We start from the raw sequence: 16,706 nt of genomic DNA, 5'->3' as shown, positions 1-16,706 counted from the left end.
AACTGAAAGGAAGCCCTGCCCTGAGTGGAGTGGGCTGCTCCCCGGGAGGTGGGGCACTGTTAGGGAAGCAGAGTCCAAAAGACAGGGGAGCACTTAGGTTAATCGTGTACAGGCTGTCTCTATGTTGAGTGCTGCAAGTCCATTAAGAGACGGCACCTGGAAGTCCCGGGTGTAGGGATGAAAGCACACCGTTCCTAGCCCCTAATTCCCAGACACAGGTGAACACGTAAGAGACGGTGAGGTTTATTTATTTAGCCCTTTATTTATGGCCCATGAGTTCTTTCATGTCCTCTCTGGTCCGATGTTTGGGCAGGGATGCCAGTTCCCGCTCTTCTGACGCCCTCCATCCCAGATGACAGACAGGACAGTCTGCCGCCCCTGTGAGAGGACTGTCCCCACACTTAGACGGGACTCTCCTGGGCGGCCAGGAGACACACCAGGCTTGGAGAAAAGACCTCTGAGCCTCGGTGTCCAAGGCAGGACACACCTCTACTCGTTGACCTCTTCCTCGTCATCCTCAAAAGCTTCCTCGCCCTCATCGGCTGTGGCGTCCTGGTACTGCTGGTACTCGGACACCAGGTCGTTCATGTTGCTCTCGGCCTCGGTGAACTCCATCTCATCCATGCCCTCACCCGTGAACCAGTGCAGGAAGGCCTTGCGCCGGAACATGGCCGAGAACTGCTCTGAGATGCGCTTGAACAGCTCCTGGATGGCCGTGCTGTTGCCAATGAAGGTGGCCGACATCTTCAGGCCCCGGGGTGGGATGTCGCACACAGCCACCTTCACGTTGTTGGGGATCCACTCCACGAAGTAGCTGCTGTTCTTGTTCTGGATGGCCAGCATCTGCTCGTCCACCTCCTTCATGGACATGGGGCCCCGGAACACAGCAGCCACGGTCAGGTAGCGGCCGTGGCGCGGGTCACAGGCTGCCATCATGTTCTTGGCATCGAACATCTGCTGGGTGAGCTCGGGGACAGTCAGCGCCCGGTACTGCTGGCTGCCGCGGGCAGTGAGTGGGGCAAAGCCAGGCATGAAGAAGTGCAGGCGTGGGAAGGGCACCATGTTCACGGCCAGCTTGCGCAGGTCGGCATTGAGCTGGCCCGGGAAGCGCAGGGAGGTGGTTACGCCACTCATGGTGGCCGACACCAAGTGGTTGAGGTCCCCATAGGTGGGGGTGGTCAGTTTCAGGGTGCGGAAGCAGATGTCATACAGCGCTTCATTGTCGATGCAGTAGGTCTCATCTGTGTTCTCCACCAGCTGGTGCACGGACAGGGTGGCGTTGTAGGGCTCCACCACCGTGTCCGACACCTTGGGCGAGGGCATCACGCTGAAGGTGTTCATGATGCGGTCAGGGTACTCCTCGCGGATCTTGCTGATGAGGAGGGTCCCCATCCCAGACCCGGTGCCGCCACCCAGCGAGTGGGTCAGTTGGAAGCCCTGCAGGCAGTCGCAGTGCTCACACTCCTTCCGTACCACGTCCAGGACAGAGTCCACCAGCTCAGCGCCCTCCGTGTAGTGGCCCTTGGCCCAGTTGTTGCCGGCGCCAGTCTGTCCTGGGGTCAAGCAAGAGAGGGGACGTGATTCAGACAGGGCTACAGGGATTGCTGTGAGGGGCCATCAGTACAGTTAAGACAAGTCATGAAGCAAACAGATAACAGAGTGAGAGGTGGGCCCCAGGCCCTCAGCACTGCTGGAGCACAGGAGGGTGGCTGGCCACTTCAGACAAGGGAAATTTGCCAATTTTAAGATGTACTCACGTTCTGACTTGGTAATTTCATTCTTACTCTTAAAAAGATAATTCTCCCGCAAAGTAAAAGACAAAGGAACAAAAAGCATAAATTAAGAAAACAAACTTCTTTCCCCTATCCTTTGGGCTCTCTTGAATTTTGAACTAGGTACAAATACTTCCTTTTCAAAACAGTAATATGTTCCCTCCTTAATGGGGCCCCTCGTTCATCATCATCAGGAACTATATTTTTTCCATTAGCTCATTTATCCGAGTGTGAACATCAAATATTGCCAGATTGAGACCAGGTTTGGCATCCACATTATTCCTTATTCTTTGTTTTTACATATATATCAACAAACACTGAGATATTTTGTTCGCATAAACATATAAATAGAATTAACTGTATTCTAGCAATTTCGTTCAATTATTTGATCTTCAGAGTTAAATGCCAAAAACTAAATACTGATCTACACCATCAGAAAGTATTTTTAACCACCTTTCAGCCCCAAAGTCAAGTTTCTGGAAGCAGAATTGGAAACACCTGACTTGCATCAATAACTTTCCTTCTACAGCAGAAAGATTCCAAAAGGCTTTGCACCAGATTTACCTGATGTTCTTTCACTGAAAGGCTCTTTGTGTGGTCTGGTATACTTCAAAAGGTTGGAAATTTTGAAATCTTAATTCCAACACAACGTTGCCAGTATGATTTTTAATGAAATGTTTCAAATATATTTTTGTCAATGCTTTAGGCTGCAGATTTAGCTCATTCAGATAATGAAAACTATTGGCGATGTAGCCTAATTGGCAAGGCAGCCCTGTTACCAGGTGGATAATCCAGATTGCACCTGTGTGGGTGCTCAGTTGCTCAGTCATGTCCAACTCTCTGCAGCCCTATGGGCTGTAGCCCGCCATGCTCCTCTGCCCATGGAATTTTCCAGGCAAGAATACTGGAGTGGGTTGTCATTTTCACCTCCAGCGAATCTTTCTGACCCAGGGACTGAACCAACGTCTCTTGCATCTCCTGCATTGGCAGGGGGATTCTTTACCACTAGCACCACCTGGGAAGCCCAGATTGCACCTACTTTCTATCAGAAAAACATGCTTTAGTCTTCAACTCAAATCAATACGTTAATATGCATTTTAAGGGACATTAGAAAAACCATCAAGAACTGAATTCTAGAGCACATGGTAAGGTACATTACAAAAAGCAATAAAAAAGTAAATGATGCACAGACCTATTTAATGACAAGTTAAAAAGATAAGGCACTGCTGTTTCCTGTTCATTGGTAAGAAGGCAGTGTGGGGTGCAGCTGAAAAACCCAGCTATAGAGGAAGTCAGGAAGGCTGTTTAAGGCAGTATATTTCTTTAGTGTGTGGGTATTTCAAATCTGGTTTTGAAAAGAAGAATCATGTATTATAAAAAATGAAAAAATAGATCCATTAGCTTCTTTATCAAAGTTTCCCTCGATATGGAACAAAATAGACTGCGGTGGTCCCATGGCTGAAGGATGAGGGGGCAGGGCGTTTGGCTATGTCAGGTGGGCTCAGAAAACAAGAGGACCTGAGGGGTCAAGGCATTGCTGGCACTGCACTGTGCTCACCTCTCCCCCTTACACCAAAGACATTACCCTGATTTCTGTCTACACCTGCTGGTGGCAACAATTCACCACCATCCCACCCCAACCCCCATGCAATGATGAGGGAAACACAGCTGGGGGTGGTGACACAGCGGGATGGACCACGGAGAATGGTGGTGCCTCCTAGCACCACAGCAGAAGGAGGCACTGGGCACTCGGGGGCGGGGCCCACTCAGGACACCCCTGGAACCTACAGTTACCCCTGGAGGCCAGCCTCAGACCAGGACAGAGTCTTGGCTCAAACGTCTTTGGATCTTCTACAGCATTTGTCAGTGCTAAGTTCAGTGGTGCAAAATGCAAGTCTGTAGAACAGAACCACCGAAATGCTGTGATTCTTCAGTAAGTTTAAGAGGTACTGACTGTTAGTGATGAAACATCTAAAGTCCTACAAAAAGAGGGAACCACCTAAATACTGTGAGCAGAGTGATACCATCAAGGCTAGCGAGCCTGGGCTGAGAGGGACAGACTCTGGAGGGCGGCCCTGCTTTCTACAAGGAGCACAGCCCCTCGGAGGTGCCTCCCCCAGGAGGTGACTGCATTCTTGCTCACAAACATTGCCTCTCCACAGTGAAACCTGGCTGGGTGCCTTGTATGAGGCTGGAGTACCGTCATATCCTGCCTAGGTCCCCAAGACTCCGCCACCTCCCCCTGCAAGCCAGCACACAGCTGGGCCAGCTTCCCACCTGGAGCTGGGGTAGAACTGATGCCACTTTACAGCTGCCCTGAGGACAAGGACTGAAACCACGTGGAAACCAATGACTGGGGGGCAGTGGGGACTCAAAGTGATACACAGCCATGGTCAGTGGAGCCCCTCGGCCTGGACCCTCTGCTGCCTCCAGTTCACACAGTCCCTTGGTCTCCTGGGTGTTTACAGAGTGATCAGATGTGAAGTTTTCTCTGCCTTCAACCAAGAGGAGGAAGCTGGAGGCTTCTGAAAATATTTTGCCACTGTCTCATAGCAACAGACGTTCCCAGTTAAATATTTGGGGCTCAGGAGTTGAACGTCTTCTGCAATCAGAGGTTGGGACATTAACCAGCGGCTCCAGATTGTAGAAGCCATGCTGTAGTGATCCCCGAGGCCTCAGAGCCCAGCCCTGGTTCACCTCCAGCTCACACAGGGTGTGGGTTAAGTCTTGGGGCTCCAGGCTCTTTGACTCCCTTCCAGCCCTGAATCTGGGAGAGAAAGTTATATGTACAAAGAAGCCTAAGGTCCACCTTCCTAGAGCTTTGCTCTTTCCCACAAAACTCTCTCCACTAACAGGCATAGCTGCCACGCAACGAGCAGTTTGTTAAGAAAAAGGTGTGGCTTTCTTTTTTTTTTTCTTATGGGTCCTTTCATGGCCTCCAGAGGGGAAGGGTAGCCAGGTCCGCATTTCCCACATTTGAGAGCCATGCTGCTCGCTGGTGCGCTTTGCTCCCGAGGGGTCTGCCAAGAGTGGGCAGAGAGAGAAGGTTGTGCAGGTGTCCAGGCTGGCTGGCTGTCAAGGTGTGGCTTTCTAAAGCATAAACTCAAATGCAGAGAACTTTCACTTTTTAAATTATAGTTACTTCAAGTCAGTGTTTATTTTAATCACTTCAAACTATATCTGAATACCGAATGACACTTTTTAAAAAATTCACCCACCCTGAAGGCAATGGGGTGAAACTATTTTCACCTACTGTGAATCCGCAGGCAACTCAGACTCTTTTATTAAGTGGATAATGACTTAAAAACAATTGTTGAGCCAACAGCACACAGAATGAGTTCAGACATGCTGGTCCTCTCAGTTCTCCATGGCCAAACATGTTATTTTCTTAGTTAAAAATAGTGTCAACTGTTAAAAATCACTCTTGTAGCTATTTCATATAGATACAGTCTTCATTCCCCTAATCTAGTACATATCTTTTAAGGCTGTGAGCACTGCTGTCTGATAACGACTTTCTGCAGTGACATTGGACAGGGCATAGCTAGATGTATTTAAGCTATGCCCTGTTCAATGTGGTGGCCACCAACCACACTTGGCTACTGAGCACTGGAAATGTGTGGAGTACAACTGAAGAAGTAGACTGATTTTATTTAACTTTAATTAAATTTAAATAGCCACATGTAGCTAGTGGTGACCACATTGGTGGCAGGATCTAGACGCACCTTTGCTTGAGAACAATTACCGAGTCAAGTTTAGGAAAAGATAAAGAATTTAAATCTCCCCACTTGTGGACTATAAAAGTATTGGTAATTTAGATTTTTTTTGCCGTAATAAAAGGGGCACCAGAGCCTTTTCTCCTGGTCTATTTGAAATATCAAAGGTGACAAAAACCCTTGAACAAATTACTAGAAGCTTCACCTGTTCCACTACTTGTGCAGGTTGCCACGGTGATGGGGAAGCAGATGATGCCACAAGGTCTTTTATACATCATGAGCATGTACCTTGCTGAATCATCTTTAAAACAGGTCACAAGGCCTGAGTCCAATCCAAGGGAATCAATTTATGTACCAATAAGATCTCCCAAGATTCTGCCTTGACTCCCCAAAACCATGGCTCCAAAGTGCTGGAGGCTGGTCACATTAACAGTGCCACTTCATTACATTTTACATAATTTTCTTTAGGAGTCTGCAGAGGAACAGGTGCTATAATCATGTTCTGGGTGAAGAAAGAGGAAAGGAAGATTTGCCCAAACCCGATAAAACAATTCATATGGAACTAGCTTTCGGAAAGAAAGCAGAACAGCCTATAGACAATGGAAAAAGAAACACAGGTATAAACACACTGACGACCAACATAGGAACCACAGACAAATTATTATCGTCTTTTTATGCTAGTAATTTATGAGAGGGAAAAAAATGTATAAAATGTTTTGAAATCAAGAATTATTACTAGTAAGCATCTCATTTAGAGAATCAAAGGTTACTTTCCTTCAAGAAGCTGCCTTGTGATGGGGCTGGCGACTGTTGATTTCCATTCTAAGCTTTTCTATGCCATGTGATGTTTTTAATCTTGCACACAAATTAGCTGGATGTTTAGAAAATAAAAAAGAGGAAGAAGAAAGCAGGAAAGACGGAACCTACCAAAGATGAAGTTGTCAGGCCGGAAGAGCTGACCAAAAGGCCCGGACCTCACGCTGTCCATGGTGCCCGGCTCTAAGTCCACCAGGGCGGCCCTGGGCACATACTTCTGAGCTGGAAGAGAACGGAGCCCACCCATGAGAGTCAGTCTCTGGTTCCTGGGACAACACACTTCCGCAGAGCAAGTCCCACCAGCACAGCCGCCTGCGATGTACAAAGCAGGCTTTCTTAGGGTCACAGAGTCTCAGCCCTGGGGGAGGGGAGCCTCAGAAAACACAATCTACCCTGGACTTGTCCGGGTGACGAAGCCAGCCCAGGCATAGGGCACAGGAAGTTCCCAGAAAAGGCAGGATGAGAAGCGAGGTCTCTAGACTTCCTGTCGCCTGAATTTCCCAGTCCTCCTTCGTGCACAGTTCAACTTTTTAATTCCGCAGAAATAACCCATACCTGTTGCAGTGAGCAGCCATGCTGCCAGGACACTTTTGCATCTCTCTCCCTCACACGCATGTGAACCCACAAGCAGGTCTGTGCACCTGTTTCAAGTGTGTCCACGGCTGTTTCCTGGGGGACTGTCTCATTTATGGACAAGTGAGCATGTGCTCATGCCAACAGGCAAGAAGGTTCCTGTGAGGGTGGGGTCACAAGGACTGCACTGGGAACTGTCCTACACCTCCTGTTCTGCTCCTCACACACCCAGGCTGAAGACAGGGTGGCCTGGGGGTGACCAGCAAGTGCCATATATCCTGGCCTTTTCTCAGTGCCATCCAGGAATCTCACCACTCATGCCTGCTCTTCCAGACCTTTTGTCATAGCTGCTTAATGAATAAAACCCCATGGTTTATGTGTCCTGCTCTTCCCAGCTCTCCTGTGGATGACCAGCAGTGACTCTAAAGACAGCGTGATTATCTCTGAGGCTGGGGACACAGGTGGGTATATTGAGCGGCAGCACCTGTCACATCCTGGGTGTTTTTTCAACACCTTCCTTTTGTGTTTGTTCTGTGAATGTCATGTATCACTTTTACAATAAACATTGTTACAAAAATAAAGTACATAAGTAACCAGGATACCTATGAAGCTCCCCAGGACAGGGCTGGTACTATTCTTAAACCTGGATAAACCACAGCCTGGAGTTTTTAACTAAACTCGGCCAGACAAAGACCCTGTCCGTCTGGAGGTCCATCTTCCAGTGGGCGTAAAGTCTTTCTGGAGGTCTGCAAAAGGCTAGAACAATCTTTTGAGGTAGTGTTTTTCAAATTTTGAGCCAAAAACCTTCATTAGGAAAGAAATTTTAGACCGGAAAAAAAAAAAGAGCCGGACGTGCCCCACTAAGCTGATTTCACAGCACTAACAGGTCAGGTTCAAGAGCTCAGACCAGGAGAGGCCAAGAGCCTGTTTGAAATCAACCGACGGCGGATTTCCCGCCCCAGGGGGAGCGAGGGAGGAGCCGGGCGCCGGGCTACATCCGGGAGGATTTTTCCAGCGCGAACCACCCACGCGCCGGGGGGCCCACGGGTGGGGGCAGGGGATGGCAAGGGTCCCACAGGGCGGTGCCGGGGTCCCAGAGAGGGATGGACGGGGGGATGGCGGGGTCCAAGGGGGATGGTGGGGTCCGGGGGGGGATGGCCAGGTCCGGGGGATGGCGGGGTCCGGGGGGGAAGGCGGTGTCTGGGGGGGTATGGCAGATTGCGCCACTCACACGAGGACTCGTTGTAGTAGACGTTGATTCTCTCCAGTTGGAGCGCAGAGTCACCCACGTAGCCTCCGGCCGGGTCGATGCCATGTTCGTCGCTGATCACTTCCCAAAACTAGCAAAGGGCGGGGCGGGGGACAGACGGTCAGCCAGGGTCCCCCAGGGCCGGCCCGGCGGGCGGGGCGCGGGGAGCGGCCGCCAGATTCCAGGCGCACTTCAGCCGCTCCGGGGCCTCGGGGACGGGGAGCAGCAGGGCAGAGTCCCCGTGACGCCCCCTCGGCCGCCCGTGCCCCGCATGGCCCCGGCCCGAGGGCTTGGCGGGGGGGGGAAGCGCCCACCCACCTTGGTGCCAATCTGGTTCCCGCACTGGCCAGCCTGGATATGCACGATCTCCCTCATGGCCGCTCAGCGCTCGCTGCTCTGACGGCGCGGCGACTGCGGCCCGGGCATTCGGGTCCCCCACCCGGCGCCGGCCGCCCCTCCCCGGCCCTCCCCCGGCCGCCCGGGCCAATGGCCGGGCCCGCCCCCACCCCCAGGCCGCGCCCCCTCTGCCCCGCGGTCCGGGCGCCCTGCCCACACCCGGCGTCCCCCAGGCACCCGGTCCGCGTGCTCTTTCCTAACTCCTGAGCCAGACCAGGTCCTCCCCTCCCGCCCCCGTTCCCCCTGGCCCCTCCGTCCCCGCCCCCACTCCGCCCCATCCGTGGGTGCGCCTCCATCCGCTCTTCCCCGCCTCCTCTCGCCGCCCCCCAGACCTCCCCCCGCCCCAGGCACCCCGCCCCTGCGCGCCCTCGGGCCGTCCTCCCCGGGTAGCCTCCACCCTGCGCGGTCCCAGAGGGAGAGCCGACCAGCGGACAGTGGAGGGATGCCCGCCTGGAAGCCGGGCGGGGAAAGAGCGGGTTCCTGGGGCGCCCATCCGAGCGGGCGGGCGGGGAAGCGAAGGACAATTTTCCCCTAGTGCTCCCCGGTTCGCTACGCCGCCCGGAGGAAGAACGAAGACTCCCCGCGCTTCGGTCCGGCGGAGCCGACTGGGGAGGCGCGCCTGCACGGAGCCTCCGGCGTGGGTCCTGGGACCGCAAGGTCAACACGCGCCGCGGGTTCAAACCCAGCCGGTGGAAAGGCCGAGGGACTCGGGAGTAGATCTTTTCGGGGTGACTCTGACCCCTGCGCTCCGACTCAGCCGTGGGCACGAGTCCTTACGTCCCCGGCCTACTGCTTCTCCGTCTTGAAATACTAGTGCCCTTCAGTTCTGACGAGTCGGAACCGTTCGTGATGGAGTCAGGTTATAGTGAAAACACGGCTAAACCTGAAAACGGAGACACACACACACTTACACACACGCCCTGCACAGCCTAGCAGCCTCTCCCTCCCGAGTCTGGAAGGAAAGCCTCCCCCATCCCCCACGGTTCCCTCACTCTCCCCGCCTCAGAGTCCCGGCCTTCGTTTGCCTGCTGGGGTGGGGGGATGTGGACGCGGGCGTCCTGCTTGGGGACAGGCGCGAAGCTGGAGGACGAAGTGTCAGTCTTAGAGAGATCCGGTGACCCCTCTCTCCCCGGGGCCACGGAGCGTCGGGGATTCCCTACGGAATGATCTCAGCCCTCCCTGGCCTCGGGGACTGGCCTGCGGTTCCCTGTTCCCTTGCTGACAAGGCGCAGCGGGACCCCTCCGCCATGTTTGCCCACAGCCCCTTCAGCGGGGAAAGGCTTCACTCCTCAGCTGCTGGCATCAGGCAGGGTCCTGGGCCCCCACCCTCCCTGCTTAGTGGTCCTTCCCCCCAGGGACTTTCACCCCAGCAGCCTGGACTCCTACTGCGGGCTTCTAGGGCTTGCTGTCTGACTGACACCCAGAACTCTCCAGGCCACTCCTGTGGGGAACCCAGCTGCTCAGGCGGCCCACAGGTATTCTGAGCCACAAATGCCTCTGGTGTGCCAGGCAGGCATGAGTCAGGGTCACTTGTAGGGGTGAGTTAGGCTCTCTGGAGCAGCGGTCCCCTTCCAGATGGCCTTGTGTGGCCAGAAGGAATGACCACTTTTCTGTGAGTCAGGGTGACTTGGATCTCAGCCCCGGCTCTGTTTCCAGTTAGCTGTGTTACCTCAGGTCCTCTGGCCGTGTCTGTAAAGGAGAGCTTGTCCTGGGGGGGTCTGAGCCCTGTGACATTCCTTCTGAGTATGCCCAGTTTCCCTGTGAACTCTTCAGGTGAGAAGACTGGAGACTTGGGGCTCCATTCACCCCCTCCCCAAGGCCAAGTGGAAATGCCCTGTGAAGAGGAAGTGGCTCTCCTGTCATTAGAACCAGCGGTTTCCTTTTAGGTACATGAAAACTTGGGGAAAGTCCTAATGTGCATGGTTTGAAAAAGGGGGACAGCTGGAAATTTTTTGTTCTGGAGTTTTTCAAACATTCCCAGTTTCAGGGATCAGTTTCTTTAACCTCAGGATCCCTGCCCTGCCATCCTTGACCTCCAACCGGCCCCCGCAGTTCTGCTTCTCTGCCTTTCTGTAGCTTCCCGCGCATCTCTACACAGGGCATCTGGGGAAGCTTAGGTGTCGGGGGCACAGCACCCGCCCCCACCCCCGGCTCCCGTCAGAGCCCAGGAAGACCCAGCGCCCGCCCTTACTAGGCCTGTGTGTTGCAGTTGCTGAGTTTCATGACTGACTGCGGGGAAACGCTCCCTTTATCAAAGCTGCTGCAGAGTCTGGTGCAAGCAGCAAGGGCCTGACACGCCTAGAAGAGTCTCTCCTCAGCTCTGGTCACTCAGTCCCTGTGAATCAAGCCCCTTTGTGGTTTAAAGGAAAGTGTCCACATCAGCAGCTTCAGCACTTTGCCGAAATGACCACCTTGTCAAAGCTCTTCCTTTGGGTGGAATTTCATTCCAAGGTTTTCATCGGAGCCAGAGAATAGATGTCACCCTGGCTTTGAGGACACTGCTGTCACGTGGATCCAATGGGAGGAGGCTGATTTCCTGGAGTTTCTGATGGACACTCCCTGTTGACCCGAATGTCAGCCTGCCACCTGCACCGCAAGGAGGGTGGGGCAGTGACCAGGGCTCAGTGTTGGAAACTTGGGTACTGTACTTGGGGAATCTGCACGACAACTAGGCAAGGTGGGACTGAGAGGCTGCCACTGTGGTTGAGGCCACCCCTAACGTGGACGGGCCAGAGCAAGGGCACACACAGGCCACAGACCCAGCAGCTGCCAGGAAGGATGCAGGAGCCATAGAGCCTGTTATTAAGAGGAAGCACCTTCCTGTCTGCAGTGCTGGCTTCACTGTGTCTGCACAGCAGTGGCGGGGATAGGGGCGACCCCTCCCACGGCTGTCCCCAGGCCACATTCTGTGTCACAGTCACCAGTGGGAGGAGGAAGGGCCCTGAAGCAGGTTCAGGAATTTGGGGCAGGGAGTGAGTCCTGAGGTCCCCATGTGCCAGCAGTCACGTGAGCCCCGAGAGCCCCGAGTGGGAGGGGTGATGCCCAGGGCCGGATCTGGACAGAGTTCTGGGTCCTTGCCTCCTGTCTGCTCGCCTTCCGCCTCCCTCAGCCTCTCACCCTGTCCTGTTTCCTCCACAGTCACCACGCGTGGTGAGGACCCAGGGCCACTGTCCCAGCCCTGGGACAGGTCTCACTGCTCCCCGCCCAGGTCTGAAATGCACAGTAACAGGGGAGGTGGGGTCCATCCTTTTCACGTGCTGAGGAGTCCTTGGGGAAAGACCTTGAAGAGGCCAGGCTCAGGGCCAGGCTGCTGATGGCCACCTTTGACCTGATTTTCAGTTAAAAGCCCAGGTTTTGACAAGTTTTATGACATGGGACCATCATACCCTTATGTGACATGACGCTTGACAGAGAGGATGGTTCTTGAGGCAGATCCTTCCCGGCTCTCACATCCTACGACTGATCGACTCCCATCCTAGCTTACATCAGACAAAACCCAGTTCACCTAAAATGCAATCTGATTGTATGAGTCATCTGTTTTTAAGGAAGAAGTAAGCATGTATCCAGGAAGTTCACAATGAAGAAGAAATTCATGTGTAAAAGCTAAGTCTAATAAATCAAATTTATAACAGATGTGATTGGATAACAGAATTGTTGCCACGTTCTGTAGCAAAGAGGAAAAGTATCTCACATGTAACTAACCCAATGGCTTTCCCCAGCCACACCTCTGTGTTTGTTATTTTTTGAGACATAACATGGTCGGCTCTGACCTGACCATCTTCTCTGACCTCTGGCACAGTGTAACAGTCTTCAGTTCTTCTAGAACGAAAGGCTCTGAAGGGGGTGACAGGACCCTGGGATCTGGTTCCCAGTGACCCCCTGACAAGCTGTGTGACCTCGAAGTCCGTTTCTCCCTCTGTGGCCCAAGGGGGTGGGGGACCTTCCGTCCAGGCGTCCAGAGCTCCCCTGCGCCCTGGCCCCTATCTCACACACACAGGGCAGGGTGTGCGGGGCTGGGACAGAGGCAGTGGCCATCAGCCAGGAGTGGGGGGGACACAGGTACTGGGCGGGGTGGGGGCCCAGGGGCCACCCAGGGAGACCAGCTCTGGAGGGTAAGTGTTGTGGAGGGGAGGTGAGGAGACGCGCCTTCACCAGGGCTTTTAAACCGGCCAAGGCCCGGCAGCTTTCAGGCCTAGCTGTGGCAGGTAATATTTTTAAAACTGTCTTGATATCATTTTCCCATTAAAGACTAAGGAATGAGTTTTTCCAGATAAGAAATCTTGGAGACCTATACTCAAACAATGTGGATGAACTGAACACTTAAACATGGCCACAGTGGTGCATTTCAGGTGATATGGTTTTACCACCATTCTTAAAAACAGGGAGTAATAGACAAGCTTCAGGAAAGCTGGAAAAGACTGAAAACTAACAAAAGACAACATCCAACCCCCAAACATCATTACTTGGTTAATAACATTTGGATACATTTCCTGCCATCTCTCCTTAGCCCCAGTGTTACCCTCCTCAGAGGGAGGCCTTCACCAGCACTGGGGGCCAGAGCCCCTCCAGGTGGAGGTGGTCTGGGAGCCACAGGACAGCATCAGAGTGGGGGGCTCTCTTGCCGGCTCTGCCCAGCACCCCACCCACCCACCCTTTCTTCTGTGTCCCCTGTACAAGGACAGTCCCTGGTGGCTTCACTTCATCCTCTGTCCCCTCCTCTGTGACTTTTTGGTGTTCTCTCCTTGGGGGCACAGAACTTGCCACTAAGAAAGGTCAGTACCATGGGGAGTCTGTGGTCCGGCAGGTGGGCTTCACTTTGGCCCTCCCACACGGGGACATGGCTGTAGCTGCAGCCTTGCAGGGCCGCTGGGCAGATGGTGGGGGTGTGGAAAGCCTTCTCCCAGCGTTGGGCACAGAGCAGACATTTGACAGAGAGCTGGTACCTCTCTATCCAGGGTTGTAGGAGACAGGCTTGCTTGCTTGCTTCGTTGGGACTGCTGGGCTCTAAAAAATTCAGGTTACATTTAAGCAAAATAGAAACCGATCTAAGTGATCATGTGATTTGGAAGGTAGTTGTTTGTGTGTGGGATGGATAAATGTTAATATATAATCTTTTATTTAAAAACAGGAGAGCTTCTGGATTGGTGAACTGATGCCCCTTCCCTGTGCCCTGGCCTGAACACCTCTTCCATCTGACTGTCCTGAATTACATCCTTTTGTAATAAACCAGTGACCTACCCAGTAAAAAAAATACAAAATAAAATATTGACCTAGGTGACAGAACAAGCAGTAAGTTCCACCTTTTAGTTGAGGGAGAGAAAAAGAGGGCAGGAGGAGGAAAAGGAAGAAGGCACAGAAGAGCAGACACAGCACCATGCTGAAGGGATGGCAAGCACAGAGAAAATGCTCCACTTGTTTACACGGGAACTGTCCCTAGGACCTGCCTGGCCCTCAGACCCACTTGCTGACCAAAAAAGTGCTGAGGTCAAGGGCTGGGTTCTGCCTGCTCTGGTGGTGGGATACTATTTGAGTAATTAATGATGATTCATTGATTTACTCCCTCTTTTCTTCAACAGTCTTTACTGTGTTGTGAACACTGTTAGGTGTATAGGGAAGCCTGGCTTGCTGCAGTCCATGGGGTCCTAAAGAGTCAGACATGACTGAACAACTGAACAACGATTAGCTGTATAATCCTATAATCCTCATGAGGTTTTAGGAACATCTGTGCAGACAAAAAATAACAATGACAATAATGCCATGAGTTGGGAGCAAATAGCAAGCACCATCATGCTTACTGTTAAACAACTTGGAGATATTTTCATGTTAATATTAAGGAAGAAATGATGGGGGAAAGCTGTCCATGAGCATGTGAGAGAATAGGCCTGTGGAGACACGGCCAATGGAGGATTCAATGGGACTTGTCTGCACAGGAAGAGCAGAGCCCCCAAGGACAGCATGGGCAGGGCCAGCTGCGTGGCACAACCAGCCAGTCCTGGTAAGATGTGGGTGCCATCCAGGTTGGGCGCCTCTGGCCTTGACTTCTAGTCTAGAGGGCAGAGGAGCTGCTGATGCAAGCAGTCTTGGGCAAAGGCCCTGGACCTCTGCACCAGGGACCAGGGAGGTGGAGTTCCCTTGGATGCCCAAGCACCCCCGCCCACTGCCTGCACACTCAGCGGTCAACTAGTAGTTTCCAGTGCTTTGTGGGTGATGAATCCCATGAGCATTTGTACTCACACCAGGATACATTTTTTTGTGATAAATGTTATAGGCCAGAAATCGCATCCACTGATTAGTTGTCCTTGCTTTGTGGTCTCATTGGTGGAAAAAGACTTAATTTTGTGTGTCCCTATTCTGCCCTGACCTTTGGGTGCAGTCATGAAACCATTTCTCTGTTGTTTGGATGCTGTTGTGGGTCCCAGCCTGAGTCTGTTAGACTTCTTGAGTCTGGCTGAGCCCCTCCCTGTGAAGCCACCACTTCTTGTTTCCTGCCATCCTCAGCCACCACCTCTCTGTGCTGTGTCTTCTGCTCGGGCCTTGGACCCCTGACAACAAACTCTGTCCACCTTGGGGACCCCCATCCTCCTGCCTGTAAGAGACCCTCAGGCCACCTCCTCACCCCCACCCCTGAGCTTGCAGCCTGCCTGCTCCTCCACTACACATCTCTGGATCCTTTAGACCTGATTGTCTTCTCTTCCAGCCCGTCTCATCACCCACTGGGCTGCTGTGTGGTGAGAAGCTGTCAGGAAAGATATTTAAAGCTATGTTGCACTTTCACAACTAAAAGCACAGATGAGAATCATTGGTTTTGTGCTGCTTAAACCAGCGGATTGGATTAAGTTAATCTGAATCATCCCCACTGCAGGTGGGCTGTTCTGATGGGCCCTTGTTCTGGTCCCAGATTCCAGTTGGATGTGATTCACCCCTCCCCCTCCTCCTGCAGGAGTGTCAGAGCAGTTCTCATCTGTCCCTCCTCCATGCCTCAGCAACCGTGAGTGCACGTGCCCACGAAGCGCCCACCAAGCTGCCAAGGCTCACCTCCTGGGTTGGGTTGTAAACTCCTCAGTTGGAGACTAGACTTCCTGCCTGTAGTCATACTCAGCACATGACTTAACTGAGTAGTAGTAAGTGAAGGAAGAAAAGACAGACACAGATTTCACAGCCTCAAGGGACTTTCCTTTTCTGAAAGAGGGGACCCAGAATATTACGATGGGAAATGAAGAATAACATCTCCCTAAGCAAAGAGGTTTCCACCACCGATTTTCTTCGAGTTAAATATAAATTTAGGAGGTGCTTTGAAAAGAGTCATAACCACATCACAACTGATTCTGATGCACCAGATTATTTGTCGGAATTCCTTTCCCACCACTCAGGCTGGTTTGCAGCTAATCCTGACTGCTCTCTGCAGGGGTGGTGGGCACAGAGGGCATGTGGGGAGGTTCTGGCCTGCCTTTCCTCCTCCGCTGCTCAGGGGTGAGCAGCTTTCTCTGCTGACCGGCTTGGCAGGACAGAGACCAATGCAAAGCCATGTGAATTCTTATTACTTCTTCCCCAAGAGGAAAACCCTTCTATTTGGAAAGCCAGACGCAGTCCTGTCGGCTCCCCCCTCCCCCCCTCAGATGTCCCAGCTGTCCTCAGGAATGCAGTGGCAGCCGCGCCCACAGGCCCGCTGGCCCCAGATTCAGAAAGCATCCCTTCCCACCCACCCCAGCAGCTCACCCCACGCTGTGGCCCTTCCCTGCTAAATGTGTGTGTGCCCCCCACCCCCACCCCAGACACCTGCTCCCTGGCCCACTCATCCACTCCAGGGAGAGACAGAGGTCTGTGCCCATTGTCCCAGTCCTGGGAGGGGCTGACAAGTTCACCCACCATCCTGTCCAGGCAGGTGCATCCACTCTTCCACAGGTGAGGAAATCAAGTAACCCGTCCTCAGCCACACGTTTGACTCCAGCTTGTTTTATTTTTTAAGTTCATTTTACTGGGATTAGAATACTGAACACGAAGCCTACCCTCTCCTAGTTCCCAGCTGTGTTGCCTCAGGTACAACCGCTGCCGGTCGAACATCTTCCCTGGCTTCACTGACTGGCAACCGCTGCCTGGACCCTGGCTTCCTGACCCTGGTCGTGGGCCAGCACCCGCAGCTCTGCTGACATGACCCGTTTCAGGTGCAGTGGGGTTGATTGGAAAGTG

The 16,706-nt window shown here is 52.9% G+C and overlaps 1 protein-coding gene across 1 annotated transcript; it reads right to left on the bottom strand.

Moving 5' to 3' along the window:
• Window positions 1-242: 242 nt before the first annotated feature.
• Window positions 243-8,598, bottom strand: TUBB6 (tubulin beta 6 class V). The gene is made up of 4 exons (XM_070361556.1): window positions 8,442-8,598; window positions 8,106-8,214; window positions 6,413-6,523; window positions 243-1,553 (listed from the first exon to the last, which is right to left on the bottom strand). Exons 1-4 carry the CDS (start codon window positions 8,496-8,498, stop codon window positions 490-492), a joined length of 1,341 nt encoding a protein of 446 aa, XP_070217657.1. The 5' UTR covers window positions 8,499-8,598; the 3' UTR covers window positions 243-489.
• Window positions 8,599-16,706: the final 8,108 nt, after the last annotated feature.

Source organism: Bos mutus, chromosome 24, assembly GCF_027580195.1.
Source record: "Bos mutus isolate GX-2022 chromosome 24, NWIPB_WYAK_1.1, whole genome shotgun sequence".
NCBI classification, from domain to species: Eukaryota; Metazoa; Chordata; class Mammalia; order Artiodactyla; family Bovidae; genus Bos; species Bos mutus.
The sequence above is the reverse complement of the archived record's forward strand: the minus strand, read 5'-3'. Positions and strand labels throughout refer to the sequence as shown.

What these genes read in the sequence shown, in the direction of transcription:
- TUBB6 (XM_070361556.1), bottom strand. Translation starts at nt 8,498, where the DNA reads ATGAGGGAGATCGTGCATATCCAGGCTGGCCAGTGCGGGAACCAGATT. An exon ending in CTACTACAACGAGTCCTCGT is followed by an intron (nt 6,524 to 8,105) that starts GTGAGTGGCGCA and finishes GTTCTCTTCCAG; the next exon opens with CTCAGAAGTATGTGCCCAGG. An exon ending in GCCTGACAACTTCATCTTTG is followed by an intron (nt 1,554 to 6,412) that starts GTAGGTTCCGTC and finishes GCTTGACCCCAG; the next exon opens with GACAGACTGGCGCCGGCAAC.